Source organism: Cynocephalus volans, chromosome 11, assembly GCF_027409185.1.
Source record: "Cynocephalus volans isolate mCynVol1 chromosome 11, mCynVol1.pri, whole genome shotgun sequence".
Classification (NCBI taxonomy): domain Eukaryota; kingdom Metazoa; phylum Chordata; class Mammalia; order Dermoptera; family Cynocephalidae; genus Cynocephalus; species Cynocephalus volans.
This window is the reverse complement of record NC_084470.1, coordinates 95,663,742-95,686,516: the sequence shown is the minus strand read 5'-3', so window position 1 is coordinate 95,686,516 and position 22,775 is coordinate 95,663,742. Positions and strand designations below refer to the sequence as shown.

At 38.3% G+C, this 22,775-nt stretch overlaps 1 protein-coding gene across 1 annotated transcript; it reads right to left on the bottom strand.

The window, feature by feature from the left end:
* Nucleotides 1-430: 430 nt before the first annotated feature.
* On the bottom strand, nucleotides 431-21,321 carry LOC134390150 (vomeronasal type-1 receptor 90-like). The gene is made up of 4 exons (XM_063113426.1): nucleotides 21,225-21,321; nucleotides 5,488-5,525; nucleotides 3,928-4,852; nucleotides 431-612 (listed from the first exon to the last, which is right to left on the bottom strand). The coding sequence occupies exons 1-4, from the start codon at nucleotides 21,319-21,321 to the stop codon at nucleotides 431-433; spliced, it is 1,242 nt and encodes a 413-aa protein (XP_062969496.1).
* Between the last annotated feature and the right edge of the window lie 1,454 nt (nucleotides 21,322-22,775).

Sequence of the window (22,775 nt, the reverse complement as noted above, 5' to 3'; positions counted from 1 at the left end):
CAAAGAAAATGCATATAAAAAAACCCATACACAATAAAGGAAATAAAAGCATATGACTTTGACGGCCAGCCCGTGGCTCACTGGGAGAGTGTGGTGCTGATAACATCAAGGCCATGGGTTCAGATCCCTATATAGGAATGGCCAGTTAGCTCACTTGGGAGAGTGTGGTGCTCACAACACCAAGTCAAGGATTAAGATCCCCTTACTGGTCATCTTTAAAAAAAAAAAAAAAAGCATATGACTTTGAAAATAAACATGTAAGAAGGAGCAAATGGGCTGCTGCCTGACGAGGAACCTAGTAGCTGAGTAAGCACCCATGAGAATGGGCACCAAGAAGGAAGCCACTGCCACCTCCAGCAGCTGGCTCCCCTCCCATTGCCTGACCAGGAGCCAAGACGCAGAGTGAGCACCCCCACAAAGGGACACCCAGTCAGAAGCCATCACCACTGGCAGCCCCCACATCTCCCACCACCTGACTGGGAGGCAAGTAAGTGTCCCATGACTGGGCAGGGCCACAAACACAGATTCCACACAGGTGGTCCACCACAGCCACTGCAATAGCTACTGCCACCACAAGGATGACCTGCTGCCACAGTAACAGCCAGGACCATGCTGCAGGCAGCACACCACACACTCAACTGCATCAACACAAGGAGAGTCACCAGCAGAGCCTGCAAATGGAGGAGGAAGTCTTCCTCTTCAAAGCCTACTCCAGAGTAATAGAGGAAACAACTGCTCTACCAGATGACCATAAATCAATGATGAGATACTAGAAATATGAAAACCCAAGAAAATATGATACCACCAAAGGAGTATAGTAACTCTCAAGTACCAGACTCCACAGAGCAGGAAACCCTTGAAATGTCTGAAAAGGAATTCCAAGTAACAATCTTAAGAAAACTCAGAGAGATAAGAAAAGACTTAATTAGAGAATACAATGAAACAAGAAAAAGTATCCAAGATGTGAAGGAGATTTACAAAGAGATTAATACCCTAAAAAAGAATGTAGCAGAACTGGAACTGAAGGATTCATTCAACGAAATAAAAAACAACCGAGAGCTTAAGCAGCAGGTTAGAAAGAGCAGAATAAAGAATTTTAGATCTCAAAGAAGTCTTTTCAAAATAACCCAAGCAGACAAAAAAAAAAAAAAAAAAAAAAAAAAGAATGTTAAAAAATGAAGAAAATATAAGAGAGCAAGCAGACAATCTTAATTGCACAAACATCCATATCATGGGCATTCCAGAAGGGGAGGATAAAGGAAAAGGCATTGAAAACATATTCAAGGAAAAAAAATGGAAAACTTCCCAGGTGTAAGGAGTGACATGGGATCCAGGACAGACCAGATCCCCAAACAAATTCAATTCAAAAAGGTCCTCTCTGAGACACATTATAGCTAAACTGGCAAAACTCAAAGACAAAGAGAGAATTCTAAAAGCAGCAAGAGAAAAGCATCAAGTCACCTGTAAGGGAGCCCCCATCAGACTAACAGCAGACTTCTCAACAGAAACCCTACAGGCCAGACGTGAATGGGATGTTACATTCAAAACACTAAAAGAAAAACTTGCCAGCCAAGAATACTACATCCAGCAAGGCTATCCTTCAGAAATGAGGGCGAAATAGCATATTTTCCAGACAAACAAAAACTGCGGGAGTGCACAAATGCACAACCAGCTCTACGAGAAATCCTCAAGGGGGTACTACCTCTGGAATCCAAAGAATGAAAATCACTACCATGAATACAGAAGAAAGAACAAAACCCACTGGTAGAACAAAAATGCAAATGAGAAAGAGAAAGAAACTTTATTTAACCACCTAAAAACCCAACAAACATAGACAAAAAAAATAAAAGGGGAAGAAAGGAACAAAAGATATTGAAAACATCAAAACAAAATCAATAAAATGACAGGAGTAAGACAATACCTGTCAATAATAACCCTAAATGTACATGGATTAAATTCCTCACTCAAAAGACACAGACTAACAAATTGTATAGAAAAGCTGGACTCAACTATATGCTGTCTTCAAGAGACTTACCTCACCTGTAAAGACACACACAGACTAACATGAAGAGAAGGAAAAAGATATACCATGCAAATGGAAAACACACACTCACAGTAGTAGTTATTTTTATATTGGATAAAATAGACTTCAACCCAAGAATCATAAAAAGAAACAAAGAAGGCCATTATACAATGATGAAGGGATCCATCCAGCAAGAAGACATAATAATCACAAATATGTAAGCACCCAACACTGGAGCACCCAGATATATAAAGCAAACACTATTAGACCTAAAATAAGAGATAGACCCCAATACAATAATAGTTGGTGATCTGAACACCCCTCTCTCAGCACTGGACAGATCACCTAGGCAACAAATCAACAGAGAAACACAGGATTTAAACTACACTTTAGACCAATTGCACTTGGCAGATACCTAGAGAACATTTCATCCAACAGCTACGGAATATATATTCTTCTTATCAGCATATGGAACATTCTCCAGGATAAACCATCTGTTAAGTCACCAATCAAGTCTCAGCAAATTTTTTAAAAAAGAAAGAATTTCAAGTATCTTTTCAGAGCACAATGGATTAAAACTGGAAAACAATAACAAGTGAAACTCAGGAAATTATACAAATACATGGAAATTAAACAATATGCTCCTGAATGAACTCTGGGTCCAAGAAGAAATTAAATAGGAAATCAAAAATTTATTGAAACTAATGAAAATAAACATACATCATATCAAAACCTGTGGGATAGTGCAAAAGCAGTAATAAGAAGGAAGTTCATTGCAAAGAAAGCTTATATCAAAAGAATGGAAATATTTCAAATAAACAACCTAATGCTACACCTCAAAGAACTAGAAAAATAACAATAATCCAACCCCAAAATTAGTAGGCAGAAAGAAATAAGATCAGAGCAAAACTAAATAAAATAGTACTGTGTTGTAACAATAATAATATTTTGATGATTAGATTACATTTGTAAAAACAGAAAAAACACCAGAATATGATGTTGCAGTCATTATATCAAAGAAGATAATCATATGCTTAGAATTTTTGACTTTCTGATTTCCAAAGCTAAAAGTATATTAAAGATTTGAAGTTATGTCCTATTTTGCCTTCTTCTAGTCTACATTTTAGAATTTATATGTAATCTATTAGTTTTTCATAAGTGCTTATCAATTTTGCAATTGTATAAATATTCCATTCTTGTTATTCTTTTGTTATTTGCTTTAATATGTAATATGTAATATGCTTTAAAACAGATTGTAAGACTTTTATACGATGAAGTATATATTTTCTCCAGATTGTATACTGTCAATGTTTAAACATTTCCTCCTACAAAGTTACATATATTCCTTGCACACATATAAATACAAACACATATAACTTTAATTTGTAAAGTCTCTAAATAGTTTAGGTTTTACTTCTCTCTTTTAAGATTTCTTTTTAAGTTTTATTTGGGTGTAACAGACAGACAACAAACTGAAGAACTTAAAGCATACAAACTAATACATTTAAATATCTATAACACGTATGAAACCATAATGACACTCACAGCTAAAAGTTACCTTGTGTCCCTTTGTGATTCCTTATTTATAAATTTACTGTCCTCTCTTTCATTTCTGAACAATCACTGATAACTTCTTGCCACTTTAAAATTTGAAACTGTGTAAGAGCTCCAATTTTTATGAGTCTGATTTAAAAATTCAACCATTATGTGATCTCAGAATTATCTATTATGTATCTGACAGCCACATGTATCAAAGTTAAAAGGTTTAAGAGAAAACCATTACTAACTCTGTATATTTCCATTAACAAAGTGAGGCTATTCTCTACATCACAATAATCATTCAAAATACAGTGCCTGGCTCATCTTCAGAGAATTTATTCACCACTGAATGAATTAACACTTACTTTCCTTCCCCCACATGGATGTTAAGAACTTAATGATTCGTTTTTCAGTACTGATGAGCACCAAAGGACTGATGGCGGCGTAGCCATTGCCCACAAGCATCTGGACACACATGCGAACTGGATCATTGTTCCACAACATTCCTGAGTAGGAGGAGACAACACAGTCCAAAAAGTACATGACCACAAAGAAACTCATGAGCAGCAGAATGGTCTGGGTGTCTCTTTTTCCTGGGGATGCTTTTGGAGAAAGGATGGTGCTGCGGAGATGCTGGAACTGCCTTTTGTGCCTGTTCAGGAGAACCACCATGTATCCACTGGAGAGGGCCATGAGCCCCACAAAGGAAATATCCCGGAAGGTCACCAGGGTGGAAAATACATACCTGAGCAAGTAACTTAGTGGCCAAAAAGAGCAAGATTCAGTGACAAGCATTAGATAGTCTGAGGTCACATTGGGGGTAGAAATAGTGGAAATTATGAAGCGACCACTAATGGACATATTGAAAACCCACAGGAAGAGAAAGACACATGGGTTGTGATGTGAGGATTTATGTTTGAACTTTGCCAGACAGGAGCTCCTGGGGCTGAGGGTGATGGCCTGCAGGACACTCAGCAGGCAGGTGGTGCAGATGGAGAGGCCCCGCATCAACCTGTACAAGTACAGAACTGCCTTACACTCGATGTCATCCCAAAAATTCTCAGACCCAAAAATGTCTGTGGCCATGATTCCCATGGTCAGCAGCATCACTAGGTGGATTAGGGCCAAGTGGCCGATGGTCAGGTCAGTGGCCTTGGGCCTGTGCTCAAGAAGGAACGTGAGGACGTGGAAGACAAGAAGGAGGGCGTTGGCTAAAATCCCAATGCCAAGTTGACAGAAAAAGGCATTTCTTATGGCAATAAAAGTGTAAAATTTGTTATTTATATTCATCTGATGTGGGGAAGAAACATGTGGTTAATGTCTGAAGGGAGAATTAGAAAAATTATCTTCATCACTAATAGTGCCACCTTCACCAATCTCAATCCAGACTAACATCACCATCAGAATATGTTTTATTCCTGATGCAACCTTTTCCCCCTTCAATACTCAAATCCACCTCATGCTGTCCCATAAGCCATCCCACTCTGTCCCTTGTCCTACCACTTTCCAATTATGACTGGGTTACACTTAAGATTGCTAGGATCACACAGTACCTAATTTTCCTCTGCAATGTAAATTGCTATATTTTACTTGAGGTAGTTTTATCTCATTTTTGAACTTTTAAACAGAAACCAATAAATAAATGTCTTATTCGCCTTTGTATTTGCAGGAACCTGATAAAATGCTGGGTATATAGATACAGCTTCACAATTTTTTTTTGAATTTGGGTGAGGAGAATTACCTAAAAGTTGCAATCAGATTTTCCCAAGCAAGAAAATGTCAACTGGATAACCATGCATGCACTTATACCATATCATGACTCTCTTTTTTCTGTTCCATTTGTTCCCAGACCTAATATTCTTAATACATAATAGGCCAGAAGCATGATTTTGAGTCATCACTCAACACACGTGGGCCCCCATTACCTCATCTGCAAAATACAGGTAGTCATATTGTCCATACCCTAGAGATAGGAAGAGTGTAAAAACGTAAGTAAATGTACCAAATGTGGAAGTGTGCTTGGAAAATTATAATCTCAGTAGAAATGTCAGCTATAAATTTTATTATGGAGTTCCATATGCACGTGACCAAAGAAAGTTATTGATGTTTTCTTAAGAATTATCTAGCTCTGTCCCTGCCTAAAAGAGTGAGGATAAATGTCAACCAAAGTAGTCCACTCTTTTAACACTATTTATAGGACTCTGCTAGAATTCTAGGTCTTTTCTCTGACCTCCCCAAGATAACTACACAGATAACGTGCTTTCAGTTCTCATGCCAGTAAAACCTCATCTAAGGAAACTGTGTCCTTTATCAATTACTAGCAGAACAACATCTAATTTTTTGTGTGTTTTTCTCCGTTCTTAGTCACGTGGAATCATGGTGGTAAATATAACCACAATAACATAGATTAGGGGTCATTCTGTTTTAACGTAGTTTATATATATATGACCTGTTTCTGAAGTAATGATCAGGTAAAGTGACACAATTTTCTCTGTTCAAACATTCAGCATATTTGGGATTACTCCCCTGATCTGCCCAGGAAAAACAATACAAAAATATTAATCAAAGGTCCAGCTGTCTCCAAGCTTTACAGGTTACACATAATCATTAGCACATAAACTTAAATAGTATTCTATGTCTTCTATGTTCTTATAAATGGCATATATCTATTTCTGTTCTTGCATTAAATGTAAATTACAAAATATATACTGATAAAGTTCTAAAAGAATAACATCTATTAGGTACATAATATAATTTTAAAGATAACATTTTGGAATGATATATTAAAATAAAAATTGTAAAATTGATTTCTCTTATCCTGTTTCTGTGTACTTTGCTTCAATTCAATTTAATTCACTAAATAAAATTCAGCCCTACAAACACATATCATGGTAAACCTGGTAAAGTTGCATGTTTTAATCACATGTAAATTGAGGAAGTAGGACCCTGTTATTTTTACTGCTATTTAGGGGACTGCAGTCCCACAAAAATAAATGCCTGAGGACAGGCAGATGTGTGCAAGTGCTATAAACTAGCCACTGTTTTTGAAAATCAAGAGGATTATAAATTGCAGCTCATGGTGCTCATTTGCCCCTGGAGTATTTATAGTGCCAACATTTAAATCTCCTTAGAGAAATATCTGGAGAGGAGAATGAATTGATTCCATAGTAAAGAAACAGGACACCCCAGAGAAGCTTTGTCACAGATGCTGGGCTACTATTACTGGGAAACCCAAACAGTTCTGCAGGAGAATCCATTTCTCTGATCAACCCAATAATGAAATAAGAGCAAAGTCTCCCTTTCTTACTAAATAGCTTTCACTTGCTTTTTCATCATAGTCTTTATTTCTTAGTAACGGGAAAGGGACATTGATTCATACTCATTGTAAATGCGTGATAGTATATAGTTTGGGAAAAAATCTAAAACTCAGGCATAGGGTCAAGGACAGATGAAGCTTAACTTGCCCCCCATACTCCTGCTACCAAAACAGGTTCAGGCTTATCTACTATCATTGAAAGGAGAACAGGTATTTTTACAGCGAATAAGATATGGGAAAATACAAATGAACACAGATAGTCTTTCTTCTGCTGAAGTTCTGAGAAATCATATTCTTATGTGTTTTGGAGGTAGGAAGTGGAAATAATTTGTATAATCACTTTGTTTTCTTTCCTCTTTTGTTTTTCAATGTAATGGCAGCCGAATTTCACTGTCCTGTTACTTGAAGTTTTCTAACTGCTAGAGCATAGACTTAAGTGCTACATTGTGAAATTAACACTAGGACAAGAAAGGTCTTCATGAGAATAGACTTATAGATGCTCTATAGGAATGTGAAGTTACACTTCTTCATAAGTAATTGTTTTGAACAAAGAAGCTCACGGCCTTCTAAAGAATCTAAATTAATTTTAATTACCCAAACTTCTAGATATAACTTACTAGGTAATTTTTCTATTTGATATATGAATATAAGAAAAGCAAAACTCTGCATATTTAATTTAAAAAACTAGACTTAAAACTTATCTCTTTCTGATGACGATAAATACAAATTAGTAATGCTAAATGATTAGGTAATATAATAATATGTACCTTGAGAACTGGTGTAGCAATTAAATTGAAGTCATTTTATTCAAAGAAATGAAAGAGAATCTAAATCTTATCCATGCAAAAAAGAACCAATTTTTATGAGTCACCAAGTTAAACGAAAAAATACTATTTTTCCATTGCACTATACAGCAAACAATCCTATGAGCTGTGCAGAACTATTAGACTGGATTTCTAATCTGAGGCTACCAAAAACCTTCACAATAGAATCAGTTTGCCCCCTTCCAAATTCTGCATAGAAGCCCCACTAGTGCACTTATTCTACATTTGCTGAATAAAGAGGCACTTACGTAGATGGAAGTGTGGGATCAATGTAGCTGAGAAGAACCTGCTCAGATTTAAAAAGAGATGGCATTAGCTCATCTCTCTGCAGGCATGTAATTTTAGTGTCTGTAGAAAAGTGACAGGATGCAGCTGGGGAGCTCAGAAACGTGGAGTCCACAATGGAATACTTTACCAGTCTCTTCATTCTATTTTATTGTCTTTTGGATAATAACAATCTGGGGAGAGCTGTGCTCAATACTTTTCTCTAAGTTCCTTTGCCACATCTGCCTGTGGGATCAGAAGGGTCACAGTCATGTAGGCAACACCAAGTCCTCTCATTTTGATCCTAAGATAAATCAGCCCATTTAGTATTTTGTAACACCTCTTGGCACATCCTGTGAGTTCACCGTGGCTCTGAGTGTCCTCCCGTTGCAAGGGATGATTGGCACCCTCTTTCCTAAGTCCATTCTCACATGGAGAACATGGTTTTCACTTAGTATTTGTGTATTTCATGATTTTCATTCTCTATTTCAACTTTCAATCTCTTTTAGGTTAAATAATCTATAAAATTATCCCATATGGCTACAGGTGGTGGCAGCAATAACCCTTTCCATTTTTCAGGAATTCCTAATGTGGCCCAAGCATGATATAATAGTGCAGCCCCTGGATATTGATGGCCCAGACCCTTCAGGAGATGAAATACACATCTCTCTTTGCATTGAGCTGGGGACCTTTGCATTCTGTGGCTGAGGCACTGAGAAATCCAATCCCTGAGCCCTCCAGGAAAGCAAAGGAGATATTCATCATGATGGGTGAGCCAAACTGGTGTGCCCAAGGGGTTCTCTGGCAGTAGAGGAACCACAGGGTTCAAGTGTGATCATTCCATGACAGCAGAAGTGTTAGAGAACTCTATATTGTATGATTCTCAATTTTTTTTATTTGATTAAATTCTTTAAGAAGGGAACCAGACATGGGACAAAAGTTTCTGTTCATTCAGAGTTTTAATGAGATAAATGTAAAATGTCCAGTAAAATACATTATTACATTACTTGGTAAACTCAAAACAGACCACTGAGACTAGTGGCTTGATAAAAAATGCTATAAACCAACTTGTGTCTATCTGAGTGTGGACTCACCCAGGCCATGAACCTGAGTGGATCCACCACTCAGGTCTGCCTTCACTACCACTGGTCAGGAATATTCAGCACTTGATCTGTGGCTGCTAATCAGACAGACTGAGCAACAAGTAGAAAGCCATGTGGGTGGTGACCACACCTGTCAAGCAGAAAAGTTCTGGCTCTTATAAGGTCAGAGAGGCAGCCACCAGCAGACCCAGCAGCCAGCCAAGCTCAGTTTTTCATCAAGCAGAGATTTGCAGGCAAGTAATGAAGATGTGAGAAGCCTAGTTTTGCTTATTTTCCAATGTTTGGACAAAATTTCCTTTAGCACTCTTTGCAATTCTTTTTATTTAATTGTATTTATTTTTTTAAATTTTATTTTATTGATTATGCATATTCCTGGGGTCCAAAGCTGACTTTCACCACCTGCACCCAGGATGTGATGGTCAGATCAATAATATCAGGATGCCCATTACCACAAATTGCGAATAGTTCCTATGTCCCCCACTAAATTAATCCCTGACCTCTCTACCCCACCCCCACCCCACGCAACCCTATGTGTGCTTTCTCCCTCTGTGAGTCCAACACACCACTGTAGACTTTCTTTCCTTTCTTCTTTCTCTCTTATGAGTGAGTACATGCGGTATTTTTCCCTCTGTGCCTGGCTTATTTCACTGACATTATTTTCCCAAGCTCATCCATGTTGCTGCAAATGGCAGAATTTCATTCTATTTTAGGGCAGAGTAGTATTCCATGGTGTATATATACCACATTTTCCTTATCCAGATGTCAGTGGATGGACTTTTGGGTTGCTTCCATATCTTGGCTATCATAAATAGAACTGGGATGAACATGGAAGTGCAGGTATCCCTTCAACAAGATGATTTCCATTCCTTTGGGTATATACCTAGAAGTGGGATTGCTGGATCATATGGTAGATCTATAGTTGTTTGAGAAACCTCTATACTGTTTTCCATAGTGGTTGTACTAATTTATAGTCCCACTAACAGTGTGAGAGTGTTCCCTTCTCTCCAAATACTTGCCAGCATTTGTTATTCTCTGTCTTTTTGATCATAGCCAATCTAACTGGGGTGAGATGATATCTCAATGTGGTTTTAATTTGCATTTACCTGATGTTTAGTGATGTTGAGCATTTTTTAAAATTCCATTTCTATGTCTTCCTTTGTAAAATGTCTATTCAGCTTCTTTGCCCATTTTTACATTGGATTGTTTGTTTATCTTACTGTGTAGTTGCTTGAGTTCCTTGCATATTCTGGACATTGATCCCTTGATGGATGTATAGTTTGCAAATATTTTCTCCCATTCTGTAGGCTGTAATTTCACTCTGTTGATTGTTTACTTTGCTGTGCAGAAGGTTTTTAGTTTGATATAATCCCATTTTTATTTTCTCTTTTGTTTCTTGTGCTTTGAGGCACTTGTTTGTGGGGAAAATAGAATAATTTAGTTAGGCTTCCTCCACATTTCTTGTAAACAAGTTGTGTGTGGGTGGAGTTAGTGTGCATGTGCACCAATGTATCTTTCTAGTTTGTTGCTATTGTGTGTTCTTGAGTTTGTGAAGCAGAGCAGGCCGGCAGAGCTCGTGTCTAAAAATAGAGCATGTTTACTCTGCTGGCAGCTGCTCAGTTTCAGTTTTTTCTTTGGACTTCGCCAGGTAGCAGTTGAGTTTCTGAGTTTCTCTGTGGACTGCTTAGCTCATAGTGTTGTGTGTGCTGAATAAAGACTGTTTCTTCTTCAACCAAGTTTCCAAGGATCTTTTTGTCTGGTTACCCAGGTCATAGACCTGTGTACAAAGGGTTTGTGAATGGGCTCGAGGGGTCTGTGAGCACTGGAGACCCCAGCCCTAGCTCGACATTGTTCATAAAGTCTGTGCCTAGCCGAAGTTCCTGAAATGTTTCTATGTATTTTCTCTTAGTAGTTTTACAGTTTCAGATCTTATACTTAAATATTTAATCCATTTTGAGTTGATTTTGGTATATGGTAAGAGGTGCAGGTCTAGTTTCATTATTCCTGCATTCTTCCTTCCTATGAGTGTTTATAGTAGTCTCTAATGATTCTTCACATTTCTAAGGTATTAGTTGTAATATCATCTTTTCATTTCTAATTTTTGTTATTTGTGTCTTCTCTCTTCCTTGTTAGTTAGCCTTGCTAATGGTTTGTCAATTTTATCTTTTCAAAAAACCAACTTTTTGTTTCATTAATCTATTGTATCATTTTTGGGTATCTATTTCATTTAGTTTTTCTCTGCTTTGATCGTAATTACTTCTTTCCATTTACTAACTTTGGGTTTGGATTGTTCTTTTTTTTCTAATTCTTTAAGGTGAAGCATTGGGTTGTTTATTTGCCATCTTTCCATTCTTCTGAAGTGAGCATTTAATATGATAAATTCCCCCCTTAGTACTACTTTTGCAGTATCCCACAGGTTTTGGTATGATGTGTCATTATTTTCATTAGTTTCAAGAATTTTTTTTTATTTCCTGTTTAATTTCTTCTTGGACCTGTATGTCATTAAGTAGAATGTTGTTTAATTTCCATGTATTTGTATAGTTTCCAGAGTTTTATTTGTTATTGATTTCCAGTTTTAATCCATTGTGGTCTGAAAAAATACATGGAATAATTCCAATATTTTTTAATTTGTTGAGACTTGATTTGTGACCTATCATGTGGTCCTGGAGAATATTTCCATGTGCTGATGAGAAGAATGAATATTCTGAGGTTGTTGGATGAAACGTTGTGTAGATATCTGCCAAGTCCAGTTGGTCTAAAGTGTTGTTTAGATCTTGTTTCTCTGTTGATTTTTTGCCTAGATGATCTGTCCAATGTTGAGTGTGGCATGTTCAGGTCTCCTACTATCATGGTATTAGTGTCTATCTCTTTCTTTTGGTCTAATAGTGTTTGCTTTATAAATCTGGCTGCTCCAATACTGGATCCATATATATTTATGATTGTTATGTCTTCTTGTTGGATAGATCCTTTTATCACTATATAGTGGCCTTGTTTATGTCTTTTTATGGTTTTTGGAGTTAAGTCTATTTTATCTGGTATAAGAATAGCTACTCCAGCTCATTTTTCATTTCTATTTGCTTGGTATATCTTTTTCCATCCTTTCACTGTTAGTCTATGTGTGTCTTTACAGGGGAGGTGAGTCTCTTGAAGGCAGCATATTGTTGGGTCCATCTTTTTAATACAGTCGGTCAGTTTGTGTCTTTTGAGTGGAGAATTCAATCCTTTTACATTAAGAGTTATTATTGAAAGGTGTTGATTTACTCCTGGCATTTTATTGATTTCTGTTTGGATGTTTTAAATATCTTTTGTTCCTTTCTTTCCATTTTACTGTTTTTCTTCTATGTTTGTTGGTTTCTTGAGGTGGTAGATCAAGTTATTTTCTCTTTATTGTTTGCCTTTATTTTTACTGGTGTGCATTGTTCTTTCTTGGTAGTGATGGTTGTTTTTCAGGTACCAGGTGCAGTACTCTCTTGAGAATTTCTTGTAGGGCTGGTCATGTGGTGGTGAACTCCCACAGTTTTTGTTTGTCTGAGAAATATACTATTTGTCCTTCATTTCTGAAGGACAGCCATGCTCAGTATAGTATTCTTGGCTGGCAATATTTGTCTTTTACTATTTTGAATATATCATCCCATTCTCTTCTGCCTTTTAGGGTTTCTGATGAAAAGTCAGCAGGTAGTCTGATAGGGGCTCCCTTATAAGTGACATGATGCTTTTCTTTTGCAGCTTTTAAGATTCTCTCTGTGTCTTTGAGCTTTGCCAATCTGACTATAACCTATCTTGGAGAGGACCTTTTTGGTTAGAGTCTGTGGGAATATTTGAGCCTTCTGGATCTGAAGATCCACATCTCTCCCTATACCTGGGAAGTTTTCCACTATTATTTTGTTGAATATGTTTTCAATGCCTTTTCCTTTTTTCCTCCCCTTCTGGAATGTCTATCATTTGGATATTTGAGCACTTAAGGTAGTCTGCTGTCTTAGATTTTCTTCATTTTAAAAAAAATTTTATTCTTTTTTTTTTTTTTTGCCTGCCTGTGTTATTTTGAATAGACCATCTTCAAGGTCAGAAATTCTCTCTTCTGCTTGTTCTAGCCTGCTGGTTAAGCTCTCTGTTGTGTTTTTATTTCACTGAATGAATCCTTCAGATCCACAAGCTCTGCTACATTCTTTTTCAGGGCATTGATTTCTTTGTACATTTCTTCTTTCAAGTCCTATATACTTTTTCTCATTTCATTGTGTGAGTTTTCTTGTATCTCATTTAGTTTCCTCAAAATTGTTGCTCAAAATTCTTTGTCAGTCATTTCAAGGACTTCCTGTTCTACAGGATCTAGAACTTGAGAGTTATATACCTTTGGTGGTGTTGTACTTTCTTGGTTTTTCATATTTCTAGTATCTCCCTGTTGGTGTTTAGTCATTGTGGCATAGGCTTCCATGGTCCACTTGTTGCACCCTGGTGTCTGCAACAGTGGCAGGAAGTTTTGCTGCCACTCAGCTGACTGTTGCTGTCTTGGGGCCTGTGGGTTGTTGGTTCAGGGCTCTTGGGGGCTGGGACTCATCTGGCCTGGATCCCACAGGGGTTGCTGGGTCAGAGCTACTGCCTCGGGGTCTGGCGGTCATTGGTTTGAGCCTCTTGGGGATGGGGACTCACCTGGCCTAGATCCCAGAGGGCTGCCAGATCAGAGCTGCTGCCCCAGGGCCTGGGGGTTGTTAGTTTGGGCCTCCCAGTAGTGGGGACTTGCCTAGCCTGGATCAGGCCCCAAGACTTCTAAGGCTTACTCTGCCATTCCATTTCTTGCTTTTATGCTCTCAGGAGTAAAGAGAAAATTAATAAGATTTCCATTTTGGAACAGCACAGCATTAAACTAAGTGCAGGTTCATTCTGAGTGTGATGCCATATTTGTCTGTACAGATTGCCTATCCATAAATTTTGTCCTGATCTTTTCTTTTTCTTTTTTTCTTTCTTTCCTACCTTCTTTCTGTTTCTTTTTCTTTCTTTCTGGTTTATTTTTTTTTATCTTTCTTTCTTTTTTCATTCTTTTTTCTCTTTCCCTCTCTCTTTCTTTTTTCCTCTCCCTCTGTTTTGTTTCTATCCCTCTGTTTCTTCTTTCTTCCTTCTGTTCTTCCTTCCTATCTTTCCTTTCTTCCTACCTTCATCACTTTTTCTTTCCTTCTTTGCTTCTTTTTCCTGTCTTTTGTTCTTTATTTTTCTTTATAATGTCTCCCATTCTTCTTTCTCTTTTTTCTTTCTTTTATTATAAGAACACTTATTATAATAATATAACAATTCATCATATGATCATATGATAATGAGGTCCACCATCTTACCATATTTTTAAGTGCACAGTATGGTATTGTTCATTATAGGCACAACATTATATAGCAAATGTCTAGAACTTATTCATCTTGTATAATTGAAAATTCATACCTCTTGAACAGTAACACCCCTTTTTTCCCAAACTGTAGGCCCAAGCAACAATAATTTTTCTCTCTTTTTTCATGAGTTTGACTATTTTAGATACCTCATACAAGTGGAATTATGCAGTATTTCTCCTTTTGTGACTGACTAATTTCACTTATCATCATGTCTTCCAGATTCATCCATGTTGTCACATATATCAGAATTTCCTTCTTTTTAAAGATCAAATAATATAACACATTTTAAAACCATTCATCTGTCTATGGTCATTAGGTGTTTCTGTATCTTGGCTATTATGAATAATACTGTAATAAACATGAGAATGCTAATATCTTCTACAGACCCTAATTCATTTTTTTAAAACTTTTATTTTGTAGATATACATTGTGGTTGATTATTGTTGCCCCTTACCAAAACCTCCCTCCCTCCTCCCTTTCCTCCCTCCCCCCCAACAATGTCCTTTCTGTTTGCTTGTCGTATCAACTTCAAGTAACTGTGGTTGTTATATCTCCTCCCGCACTCCCCCTGGGTTTTTTTTGTGTGTGTGTGCATGTGAGTGTGAATTTATATATTAATTTTTAGCTCCCACCAAAGTGAGAACATGTGGTATTTCTCTTTCTGTGCCTGACTCGTTTCACTTAATACAATTCTCTCAAGGTCCATCCATGTTGTTGCAAATGGCAGTATTTCATTCGTTTTTATAGCTGAGTAGTATTCCATTGTGTAGATGTACCACATTTTCCGTATCCACTCATCCGATGATGGACATTTGGGCTGGTTCCAACTCTTGGCTATTGTAAAGAGTGCTGCGATGAACATTGGGGAACAGGTATACCTTCGACTTGATGATTTCCATTCCTCTGGGTATATTCCCAGCAGTGGGATAGCTGGGTCATATGGTAGATCTATCTGCAATTGTTTGAGGAACCTCCATACCATTTTCCATAGAGGCTGCACCATTTTGCAGTCCCACCAACAATGTATGAGAGTTCCTTTTTCTCCACAACCTCGCCAGCATTTATCGTTCAGAGTCTTTTGGATTTTAGCCATCCTAACTGGGGTGAGATGGTATCTCAGTGTGGTTTTGATTTGCATTTCCCAGATGCTGAGTGATGTTGAGCATTTTTTCATTTGTCTGTTGGCCATTTGGATATCTTCCTTAGAGAAATGCCTATTTAGCTCTTTTGCCCATTTTTTAATTGGGTTGCTTGTTTTTTTCTTGTAAAGTTGTTTGAGTTCCTTATATATTCTGGATATTAATCCTTTGTCAGATGTATATTTGGCAAATATTTTCTCCCACTCTGTTGGTTGTCTTTTAACTCTGTTAATTGTTTCTTTTGCTGTGCAGAAGCTTTTTAGTTAGATATAATCCCATTTGTTTATTTTTCCTTTGGTTGCCCATGCTTTTGGTGTCGTATTCATGAACTCTGTGTCCAGTCCTATTTCCTGAAGTGTTTCTCCTATGTTTTCTTTAAGAAGTTTTATTGTTTCAGGGTGTATATTAAAATCCTTAATCCATTTTGAGTTGATTTTAGTATATGGTGAGAGGTATGGGTCTAGTTTCATTCTCCTGCATGTGGATATCCAGTTATCCCAGCACCATTTGCTGAAGAGGCAGTCCCTTCCCCAGTAAATAGTCTTGGTGCTTTTGTCAAAGATCAGATGGCAGTAAATGTGTGGGTTGATTTCTGGATTCTCAATTCTAATCCATTGATCGTTGTGTCTGTTTTTATCCCAGTACCATACTGTTTTGGTTATTATAGCTTTGTAGTATAGTTTAAAGTCAGGTAGTGTTATGCCTCCAGCTTTATTTTTTTTTGCTCAGCATTGCTTTGGCTATGCATGGTCTTTTATTATTCCATATAAATGTCTGGATAGTTTTTTCCATTTCTGAGAAAAATGTCATTGGAATTTTGATGGGGATTGCATTGAATTTGTATATCACTTTGGGTAGTATGGACATTTTCACTATGTTGATTCTTCCAATCCAAGAGCATGGGATATCTTTCCATCTTCTTGTGTCTTCTTTAATTTCTCTCAGCAGTGGTTTGTAGTTTTCATTATATAGATTTTTCAATCCTTGGTTAACTCTATTCCTAAGTATTTTATTTTTTTGGTGGCTATTATAAATGGGCAAGCTTTCTTGATTTCTCTTTCTGCATGGTCACTATTGGAGAATAGAAATGCTACTGATTTTTGTGTGTTGATTTTGTGTCCTGCTACTGTGCTGAAATCATTTATCAATTCCAAGAGTTTTTTTGTAGAGGTTTTAGGCTGTTCGATATATAGGATCATGTCATCTGCAAACAGGGACATGTTGACTTCATGTTTTCCAATCTGGATGCCCTTTATTTCCTTCTCTTCTCTGATTGTTCTGGCTAGTACTTCCAACAGTATGTTGAATAGGAGTGGTGAGAGTGGGCATCCTTGTCTAGTTCCTTTTCTTAAAGGAAAAGCTTTCAGCTTTTCCCCATTCAGGATGATATTGGCAGTGGGTTTGTCATATATGGCTTTAATTATGTTGAGATACTTTCCCTCTATACCTAACTTATAGAGGGTCTTTGTCATGAATGAGTGCTGAATTTTATCAAATGCTTTTTCAGCATCTACAGCTATGATCATATGGTCCTTGTGTTTGACTTTATTAATATGGTGTATCACATTTATTGATTTGCGTATGTTGAATCAACCTTGCATCCCTGGGATGAATCCCACTTGATCGTGGTGAATAATTTTACGTATGTGTTGCTGTATTCTGTTTGCTAGTATTTTAGTGAGGATTTTTGCATCTATATTCATCAAGGATATCGGCCTGTAGTTTTCTTTTTTGGTTATATCTTTACCTGGTTTTGGTATCAGGATGATGTTTGCTTCATAGAATGAATTTGGGAGATTTGCGTCCATTTCAGTCTTTTGGAATAGTTTGTAAAGAATCGGTGTCAATTCCTCTTTGAATGTTTGGTAAAATTCTGCTGTGAATCCATCTGGTCCTGGGCTTTTCTTTGTTGGGAGCCTTCTGATAACAGCTTCAATCTCCTTTATTGTTATTGGTCTGTTCAAATTTTCTACGTCTTCATGGTTCAGTTTTGGGAGCTTGTGTGTGTCCAGAAATTTACCCATTTCCTCCAGATTTTCAAATTTGTTGGTGTATAGTTGTTTATAGTAGTCTTGAATGATTCCTTGTATTTCAGATGAATCAGTTGTAATATCGCCTTTTTCATTTCTAATTTTTGTTATTTGAGTCTTCTCTCTTCTTTTTCTTGTTAGCCATGCTAATGGTTTGTCAATTTTATTTATCTTTTCAAAAAACCAACATTTTGATCATTGATCTTTTGAATTGTTTTTTTGGTTTCAATTTCATTCAGTTCTGCTCTGATCTTAATGATTTCTTTCCGTCTGCTAACTTTAGGTTTGGATTGTTCTTGTTTTTCTAGTTCTTTAAGGTGAAGTGTTAGGTTGTTCACTTGCCATCTTTCCATTCTTCTGAGGTGAGTATTTAATGCAATAAATTTCCCCCTTAATACTGCTTTTACAGTATCCCACAGGTTTTGGTATGATGTATCATTATTTTCATTAGTTTCAATAAATTTTTTGATTTCCTGCTTGATTTCTTCTTGGACCCATATGTCATTAAGTAGAATGCTGTTTAATTTCCATGTGTTTGTATAGTTTCCAGAGTTTCGTTTGTTATTAATTTCTAGTTTTAATCCATTGTGGTCTGAGAAAATACTTGGGATAATTCCAATTTTTTTGAATTTATTGAGACTTGATTTGTGTCCTAATATGTGATCTATCCTGGAGAATGATCCATGTGCTGATGAGAAGAATGAATATTCTGAGGTTGTTGGATGGAATGTTCTGTAGATATCTGCCAATTCCAATTGGTCTAGAGTATTGTTTAGATCTTGTGTTTCTCTAGTGATTCTTTGCCTAGATGATCTGTCTAATATCGACAGTGGGGTGTTCAGGTCCACTGCTATTATGGTATTAGTGTCTATTTCCTTCTTTAGGTCTAATAGAGTTTGTTTTATAAATCTGGCTGCTCCAACATTGGGTGCGTACATATTTATGATTGTTATGTCTTCTTGATGGATCAGTCCTTTTATCATTAAGTAGTGTCCCTCATTGTCTCTTTTTATGCTTTTTAGTTTAAAGTCTATTTTGTCAGATATAAGAATAGCTACTCCAGCTCGTTTTTCGTTTCTGTTTGCATGGTAAATCTTATTCCATCCTTTCACTCTTAGTCTATGTGAATCTTTATGGGTGAAGTGGGTCTCTTGTAGGCAGCATATAGTTGGGTCCTCCTTTTTAATCCAGTCAGCCAGTCTGTGTCTTTTGATTGGGGGATTCAAGCCTTTTTACGAGTTGTTATTGAAAGGTGTTGATTTATTCCTATCATTTTATTGGTTGTTTGGTTGTCTTAGGTGTCTTTTGTTCCTTGCTTTCTGATTTACTGTTTGTTTTCTGTGTTTGTTGGTTCCTTAGGTTGTAGATAGCCTTTTTGTTTGTTTGTTTTCTCTTCATGAATGCCATTTTTTAAATACTAGTTTGTTTTTATTTTTCTTGGGTTTTTATGGCAGTGGTAGTTATTTTTCAGGAACCAAACCCAGTACTCCCTTGAGGATTTCTTGTAAGGGTAGTTGTGTGGTAGTGAACTCCCGCAGTTTTTGTTTGTCTGAGAAATATACTATTTGCCCTTCATTTCGGAAGGATAGTCATGCAGGGTAGAGTATTCTTGGCTGGTAATCTTTGTTTTAGTATTTTGAATATATCATCCCATTCATTTCTCGCTTTTAGGGTTTGTGATGAAAAGTCTGATGTTAGTCTGATTGGGGCTCCCTTATAGGTGATTTGATGCTTCTCTCTTGCAGCTTTTAAGATTCTCTCTTTGTCTCTGAGTTTTGCCAATTTGACTATAACATGTCTTGAAGAGGGCCTTTTTGGGTTGAATACATTTGGAGATCATTGAGCTTCCTGGATCTGAAGATCTGTGATTTTTCCTATACCTGGGAATTTTTCTGCCACTATTTTGTTGAATATGTTTTCAATGCAATCTCCATTTTCCTCCCCTTCTGGGATACCCATGACTCGGATATTTGAGTGCTTAAGGTTGCTGATATCTCTCTCAGATTTTCTTCAATGTCTTTGATTCTTTTTTCTTTCTTTTTTTGTCTGCTTGTGTTATTTCAAACAGCCCATCTTCAAGTTCAGAGGTTCTCTCTTCAACTTCAACAAGCCTGCTGGTTAAAGTCTCCGTTGTGTTTTTTATTTTGCTGAATAATTTCTTCAGTTCTGCAAGTTCTGCTACATTTTTTTTCAGGACATTAATTTCCTTGTACATTTCCTCTTTCAGGTCCTGTATACTTTTCCTTGTTCCATCATGATGCATAGCTGAGTTTTCTTGTATCTCATTCAGTTTCCTTAGAATTATCACTCAAAATTCCTTGTCAGTCATTTCAAGGGCTTCTTGTTCTATGGGATCTAGAGTTTGAGATTTATTAACTTTTGGTTGTGTACTTTCTTGACTTGTTGTATTTCTGGTATCTTTTTTTTGATGTTTATTCATTGTGGCAGGGAGTTTCACAGTCCACCAGTTTGAGACTATTGACTAACTAAGATGTTGCTGTGGTTGCCAATTTGGTATGGCTACCTCCGTGACTGCTCAGTTGGCCTCTAGTGCCTTGTGTGTGTGGTTGCCTCGGGTCTTGGGCCTCTCCAGGGAGCCACCTCTCTGGTCAGCTTGGACTCTGCTGGGCTGCTGGATCACGGGGCAGTACCACAGGGTGTGTGGTCTCTGCTGAACTTCCACTTCTTGTGCAGGACTTCTCCCTGTTCTGTGCGCTCTGGCCTGGGCTTTTGGATCACGCAGTGGCGACCCCACAGGGTGTGTGGTTTCTGTCGAGTCTCTACCTCCCTAGCCAGACGTCTCCCCACTCTGTTTGCACTGGGCTGGGCTGGGACGTGTCTTCTGCAGCCCTCATATATCAGCTGGGCCTTCAAGACCCTGCTCAGTACCGCCTCACCCAGGAAGTCTACCAGGTTTCTGCTAGGTGCAGACGACCGGTCGCTCTGGGTGCCTTTGTAGCACTGTGTAGATCTTTCTCAGGACTTATCACCTTCCTCCTGGTATCGCGGTTATTTGTGTACTTGTCTTATCTCCCACACCAGAGCGTGAGCTCTTTGGGGGAGGAGCCTGCAGCACACAGTTCACTTTTGAATCCCCCCGGTGCAGACCGAGTCCGGTGTCCACCCGCAGTCAGCTCTATGGCAGGTTCAAGCAAACTCGGGAACTCTCCAACCACACTATTCCTAACCAGAAATTGGTTAGGCGTTTTTCTGAACTGGTGGCCGCAGAGATTGTATCTGCCTCCCAGTAACAGGAAGTTTACTGGGGGCCAGAGCCCAGGGTGCGGTAGAGTGACAGTTGGCCCAGCCCATACTTCCTTGCCCTCCCGATGCTGGCCAGGGACACCCCATGCCACCAGCCCTGCCAGAGAACCATGGAGGGAGTGGGAGGGGAGGCCGGCCCGCAGGCCCCGGGAAGCCCCGTGCTGGGGCAAGCAAGTGGGAAGGCTCAGTGAGGGGCCGAGCCGGGCGAGGAGGACAGGCTTGGCCGAGCCGGGCCGGAGCCGCCACCACCTGAGAAAATGGAGGCAGCCCTGGGGCCGGTGAGTGGCCCGGTGGCGCAGGCGGAAGCCAGGCGGGCATCCGCCCCCCGAGCAGGGCTGGGCTGGGTCACTCACAGGGCTGTGCTGGGTCGGGCACCTCCCTCTTTGCCTCTGCGTCGTCACCTTCCCCGTTCTCGGCCGCTGCCACCTCGGGTTGCTCACTTGGTCCCATGGCACAGCTCAGACATTCCCAGGAATCTTCTTTTATGCCGGCCTGAAACCTCGAATCCTGAATAGGGCAGCTGGCCGCCTTCAGCACGCCCCGGCCTCCAGGATCCTGGCAGCATCAACAGCAGCCCCAGCACCATGTTTCCTGTTTAAAGACTCACTTCTGCAGCTAAGAAACAGTTCTTTTCCTGCTCCATACTTCAAAGCTGTTGCCTGTAAATGAGGCAGCCTCTCCTGCCAAGGGCAAAGTGGCGGTCAGCCCCCACAACCGGCCACCAGCAGCAGTCCTCCATTAAGAGATGGCAAGAGGAAGGTCCACAAGTTTCCTGGCTGCCTAAGGCCCAGTGGCCACCTTTTCCACCTCAGCTACTCCGCGCCAACCGCCGCAGCCACCGCCATCTTAGGATCCGCGAAGCTTGTGCTTTCTAAATTAGTGATTACATCATTTCTTGTATCAAAAGGCCAGAGTTAGATAAAAGATGAAAAGGAGGCCATTGGATCGCCAAATTACAAAGACTTATTCATTTTTTGTTTCTCTTGGAAATGCCACAGACCCTATTTCAATTCTTGGATATATACCTAGAAGAGAGATGGCTGAGACATATGGGAGTTCTACTTTTAATTTTTTGAGCTATTGTTTTTACTGGTTTCCATACTGGCGGCACCGTTTTTACATTCCCAACAACAGCATACAAGAATTTCAATTTCTCCTTTCTTCACCAGCAACTGTTTAATATTTTTAAATAATAGCCATCCTAATGGGTGTGATGTGATATTTTATCATGGTTTTCATTTCAATTTCCCTGATGGGTAGTTGATATTGAACATTTCTTCATATGCTTTTTGGCCATGTATGTGTCTTGTTTGGGGGAAATATCTATTCAGAACCTTTGACCATTTTAAAATTATGTTGTTTGTTTTTTCCTATTGCATTCTATGAGTCCTTTATATTTTTTACATATTTACAATTTTTTACTTATCAGATAAGTGGTTTGCAAATATTTTCTTCAGTTTCATAGGTTATTTTTTCACTGTATTCATTACTTATTTTCCATGCAGAAGATTTTTAGTTTCATTTAAAATTATTTGTATATTTTTTCTTTTCTTTTGACATAATATTCAAGAAATTATTGCATAGATACATATCTTAAGTTTTCTCCCTATGTTTGCTTGTAGGAGTTTTATAGATTCGGGTCTCACTTTTAAATCTTTAATCTATTTTGAGTTGGGTTTTGTGTGTGGTGTATGAAAATGGTCCAATTTTTTTCTTTTACATGTAGATATACAGTTTTTTCATCACCCTTTGTGGAAGAGAGTATCTTTTCCCCGTTGCATATTCTTGGCACCCTTGTCAGGCAACTGTTGACTGTGTATATTTGGTTTATTTATGGGCTCTCCATTCTGTTCTGTTAGCCTATATGTTTGCTACTATGCCAGTGCCATAGTGTTTTAATCATT